Source organism: Bison bison, unplaced genomic scaffold (genome assembly GCF_000754665.1).
Source record: "Bison bison bison isolate TAMUID 2011002044 unplaced genomic scaffold, Bison_UMD1.0 scf7180017864519, whole genome shotgun sequence".
Lineage (NCBI taxonomy): Eukaryota > Metazoa > Chordata > Mammalia > Artiodactyla > Bovidae > Bison > Bison bison.
The window spans coordinates 7947508-7953147 of record NW_011495072.1 but is presented as its reverse complement, the minus strand read 5'-3'; the positions used below and the strand labels follow the sequence as shown (position 1 = coordinate 7953147).

Below are 5640 nucleotides of genomic sequence, written 5' to 3'. Positions count from 1 at the left end.
TTCATTGTCTCCTGGAGTTTGATCAAATTCATATCTATTGAATAAGTGATGCTATCCCACCATCTCATCCTCTGTTGTCCCCTTCTCCTCCTGCTTTCAATCTCTCCCAGCATCAAGGTCTTTGCCAGTGAGTCGTCTCTTTGCATCAGGTGGCCAAAGGATTGGAGCTTCAGCTATATTCAGGGTTGATTTCCTTTATGATTGACTGGTTTGATCTTCTTGCTGTCCAGGGGACTCTCAAGAGTTTTCCAGCATCACAGTTCGAAAGCATTAATTCTTCAGCGCTCAGCCTTCTTTATGGTCCAACTCTCACATCCGTACATGACTACTGGAAAAACCATAGCTTTAGTCTATACGGACCTTTGTCAACAAAGTGATGTCTCTGCTTTTTAATATGCTGTCTAGGTTTGCCATAGTTTTTAGAAGTGAAAGAATCCCTGTGCCATGAACATGGGTACTATTTCACATCAACTGTAAAGGCTGCTTTCCTTCCTCATGAGTCTGACTTACAGACATATGGGAAGGACTTTTATCCTGTTTCCCAGTTGATCTAAGCCCTCAGAGGAGTTTCAGTGCTCCATCTTCCATTCTTGGCTAGTTCATATCCCCACCCTTTTGGGGGACATTGCTACCCTATGTCCTTGTAGTACAGATTCAAGCATTCTAGCCTTTGCCTTTAACTTACTAACCTCATCAGCCTGCCTCATTGATTTCCTTAGCTCATACAGTTTTGTAAAGACTTAATTTCTTGGCCATCTAAAGTCCTTGGTTTCTTGTATAATTGGGCAGAAGTCAACCCTCCTTGCCAAGCCCTACAGAGACTTCCTTAACTCCTTCAGCAGAATATTTGCTTGAATTGTGACTCTTATCACACTGCTGAAATCAGCCTATCCTAGGACAATGGTTTCCCAGCCAAAAGGAGTTTCCTCTGAGGCCTCACTCCCATAGTTGAAATTATACTACTGAAGACTCTCATTTGTGCCTGGGTGGTTGTGCTTCTGTTAGTTGGCCTAGTTCTAGTGCCTGTTCTGTTATAATCTAGAATGTTGACACTAGATTCATCTTGGTTCATGAGATACATAGCAAGCCTTGGCATATTCTCTCCAAACTCAGAAAAGACATACAATTTGAATGCCAATGTAAGAATTTATAATTTAAATATAACTACCAACCCACTTCTTAGAAAGTCAAAGAAAGAAAAGACTGGTATATATAGAAAACTGGCTGCTGCTGCTAAATCGCGTCAGTCTTGTCCGACTCTGTGCGATCCACCATGCTGTCCCATCCCCGGGATTCTCCAGGCAAGAACACTGGAGTGGGTTGCCATTTCCTTCCCCAGTGCATGAAAGTGAAAAGTGAAAGTGAAGTCAGTCGTGTCCGACCCTCAGCGACCCCACAGACTGCAGCCCACCAGGCTCCTCCGTCCATGGGATTTTCCAGGCAAGAGTACTGGAGTGGGGTGCCATTGCCTTCTCCCATACAATAACCTGAGCTAACTAAAATTCTCCCTTGAAGAGAGTATATGTTAAAAAACAGTAGGGGACTCCCAGGCAGTCCAGCTGTTAGGACTCCTCACTGCCATTGCCAGGGGGCATGCATGGGTTCATTCCCTGGTTGGGAAACTAAGATCCTGCAAGCTGCATAGCACAGCCAAAAACAAAATAGAGTTGATCTAAGCCCTCTGAGAGCAGAAACCAAATGTATCCAAAAGCATTCTGTTATGAGTGTTAATCCTCATTTACTGTGGTTATGTTCTGTAAAATTGCCAGCAAACATTGAATTAGCCCATATTGAAACATTGCTCCAGAGTTAGGTTCCTGCATGCTTCTCAATATTTTTGTCAACAGATCAATACACAATCTTCGTTTATATATTTTTTTTATTTATTTATTTTTAATATATTTTTATTTAAATCACTATTTAATATTCATTTTTTGTTCTTTAACATTGAACTCATAGCTGACAGCACTATAACTGACGCCTAAGTTAACAAAGCTTATCTAACATGGGAATTTTCTCTATAAGGGACATCAGTCTTAGGAACACTAGACAGCATTTCAGCACTACATAGGTTTGGGGGCCATTTTAAGCAGTAACCAAAAAAAAAAAAAGCAGACAAAATGGGACCACAAAATAGACCACAAAAAGGATTTTTATTACATGAGCTGAAAGCATGAAGGACATGGCCTTGTTCTACTTCATCTGGGAACGGGCACATTGGTCAACTCAAGATTTCTCTTTTTGCCACTCTGTACATCCATGGATGACTACAAAAGTCCTGCAAGTGTTGATTTGGGGGTTACTGATTTTAGTGAGTAGGTAAATTTGCAAATACAGAATCTGCAGATAATGAAGATGAACTCTATCTGCCACAGCCATTCCTTTGGTCAACAGTAGGCGGACCAATTAAAGCATTTCAGTCAGTTTTAGCGCTGTTGCCTTGGGGAGTACAGTCTTAGTGGAAAACATAAAGTTAGAGACAATTCAAAACTGAATTGTAGACTCCAAGTAACTATGGAGTAATGAGAATTACGAGAAAAAAAAAAAAGGGTTCTTAACATTCTTCTCCAAAGTAGTTACCTTAGAAGGCTCTAGGTTTGTTCCAGTAATGTCCTTGGCCAGAGTTAACTTTCAGATTGCCTTCAGTGCTATGGGGTCACAAAGAGTCAGACAGGACTGAAACAGCTTAGTATGCACGTACGCAAAATCCACCTGATTGGGCTTCCCAAATGGCACTAGTGAAGAACCTGCCTGCCGGTGCAGAAGACACAGGAGACCCAGTTTTGTTCCCTGGGTGGGAAGATACCCTGGAGGAGGGCATGGCAACCCACTCTACAGCCCATAGGGTTACAAAGAGTCAGATACAACTGAGAGACTCAGTGCACACACAAAATCAACCTTATTACTTAATAGATTTTTCTAAATACAGAAGGACTTTGGGAGGAAAGTGAGACCTGAGCTAGTTGTGAAAGGTAGAAAGACCATTCTAGGCATCTAGACAGCCACATGTGAAAATAACTCCTAGGGAAAGAGGAGAGTGAAAAGGCTGGCTTAAAACTCAACATTCAAAAAAGTAAGATCATGGCATCCGGTCCTATCACTTCAAGGCAAATAGATGGGGAAACAATGGAAACAGTGAGACTTAATTTGGGGGGCTCCAAAATCACTGCAGATGGTGACTGCAGCCGTGAAATTAAAAGACGCTTACTCCTTGGAAGAAAAGCTATGACCAAACTAGACAGCATATTAAAAAGCAGAGATATTACTTTGCCAACAAAGGTCCGTCTAGTCAAAGCTATGGTTTAGCCAGTAGTCAGGTATGGATGTGAGAGTTGGACTATAAAAGCTGAGCACTGAAGAACTGATGCTTTTGAACTGTGGTGTTAGAGAAGTCTCTTGAGAGTCCCTTGGACAGCAAGGAGATCCAACCAGTCAAAGGAAATCAGTCCTGAATATTCATTGAAAAGACTGATGCTGAAGCTGAAACTCCAATACTTTGGCCACCTGATGTGAAGAACTGACTCATTGGAAAAGACCCTGATGCGGGGAAAGAGTGAAAGCAGGAGGAGAAGGGGATGACAGAGGATGAGATGATTGGATGGCATCACCGACTCAATGGACATGAGTTTGAGCAAGCTCCAGGAGTTGGTGTTAGGCAAGCCTGGCGTGCTGCAGTCCATGGGGTCACACATAGTCAGACACGACTGAGTGACTGAACTGAGCCAAACTAAGGGAAGTGAATTTTTCCAGATGAAACTGGTTTAGAGAGGTTCCCTTGTCACAAAAGCCACATAAGATCACATTTTCACCCATGTTTTTACTATACTGTAGCTATTTGTGTATGTTTTGAGAACTTCCAGGAAACAGGTATGATTGGAGAAGGGGGAGGTTATGTATCCAGGAATAATGGAGGCCTAGATTTCTGATCAGAATGGAGCCAGATGTTCAGTTTGGGTATGGTGGGTGGTAGGTTTTTGAAGTGGTTAAGTAATAGTGTAGTTCTGAGTAGTTCACTAATACTCAGGCCTCACTGGATAATTGGGGGAGAAAAAAGATAAAATCTTTGGCCACATTCCTAGTTTTTCCCTCCACTTTGCATAAGCAATTTCTAAGAACATATTCCCCTGTTCTGTTCTCCCCCTCTCCCTGTAGCTTTGGTTCCCACTGACACTGAATTTCCTGTTGCTAAAGCCTGTTTTTCTTGGCTTTAGTTGGTTGTTGGCCTCAAAAGGTACAGGGGTAGCCCAGCTGGAGCATGACCTGGGTTCTGAGCATTCTTCACACTAGGTTAGATAGTGTGTGGCCTCCTACAGGGAATTACTTTGGAGAACACCACCACCTTGGATATATTGGGAACCGGTATTTTTGTTTAAAGATTTTTTAAATGTACCTTTTATGATCTTTGTCCATCCTAGTCAGTGTGTTTTTGTTACTCCAGTTGATAAGTAGATGATGAGGCTTTTTTTAGGTTTGTTGTACCCCCACCCCCTTTAGTTTGTCTTAACTATCCGTCTTCCGAAGCTTCTTTTATTAATACTTCTCTTCCTGGTACCGATGCTGTAGCTATTAACCATTTATTGCCTAACCTAACAGTCTCTTGCTCTCCAGAAGCTAATATTTTGATGACTGGGGCAACCCTTAGCTAAACACTAGTAACAGTTAAGAGTAATACAGCCTGGGGTGCATTAAGTGCCCAAATATGTGGCTTAAGGCTAGGGATCGCCAGCCTTTCCACATAACGAAGCCTTTGTGACAGAAAAAGTAATGAACTGTTCGTCCCGGCAAAGCTCCTTGTTCCTCCCTCCCACGCGTACACACCTTTATCAGAGACACTCGGTCTTCCCCCAAACTTCTTGGCTCTTACGCATTCCTCCCAGCGTCTGCGAGCCGGAGAAGGGAAAATGGGGGAGGGGGGCGTGCCTATTGCTTCCGTACTTGCCTATGTCCCAGGCTGTCTGGGGGAGGTGTTGGATGAGCTGCCCCAGTCCAGCTGCAGCCGACCCAGGTCCCAGTCCCTGCCCTTTGCTCCCCTGCTTTTCAATAAGTCGCGAAGCCCTGGGAGATGGGCGTGGGAGTTGTCCAAACTGAGGCTATGAAGTCCTCCCGGACTGTTCAGGGGGCCCCAGGCGATAGCCACGTTCAGATTCTGGCTGAAAGCCAGGGGAGGGAGCTTGGGGTAAGGGGAGGGCCCTGAGGGAGGGGTCAGACTCCTTAGCAAAGAGTTAATGGGAAGAGGGGGAGGGGATAGGACGAAGAGACCGAAGGGAAGGCTCAGGTAGGAAAAGAACCGTAGAGGGAAACCTGGTGGGGGGAGAAGGGATCCTGCCGGATCTGGGGTCGGAGTTGGGGCTTTCTCCCCTCCAGCACCCTCACCCTAAGACCGCCAACTTCCAGCCGCGGCGGCGAGTTTCAGTTTCATTTCTACGAACCCTCCTGCCTGGGCCGCAGTCGCCGCCGCGATGCCCAGTAAGTTCAGCTGCCGGCAGCTCCGGGAGACGGGCCAGAGATTCGAGAATTTCCTGGTCGATCGGGGACAGGACAGGGAGACAGATCGCGAGCGGCTGAGGACCATTTATAACCAGGACTTCAAGACCAGGTACGGGCCGGCCCGCTCCCCGGCCCCGAAACGCGGGCCCAGCT

The 5640-nt window shown here is 45.1% G+C and overlaps 1 protein-coding gene across 3 annotated transcripts in view; it reads left to right on the top strand.

The window, feature by feature from the left end:
• Window positions 1-5170: 5170 nt before the first annotated feature.
• Window positions 5171-5640, top strand: part of MOV10 (Mov10 RISC complex RNA helicase) — a 27238-nt gene continuing 26768 nt past the window's right edge. For 2 of the 3 annotated variants that reach the window (XM_010830800.1, XM_010830798.1), the window contains exons 1-2: window positions 5171-5275; window positions 5395-5596. In XM_010830800.1, coding sequence (XP_010829102.1) covers window positions 5460-5596 — 137 coding nt within the window. In that variant the 5' untranslated portion in view covers window positions 5171-5275; window positions 5395-5459. The remainder of the gene's footprint in view (window positions 5276-5394; window positions 5597-5640) is intronic. The other variant, XM_010830799.1, reaches the window with a different exon arrangement.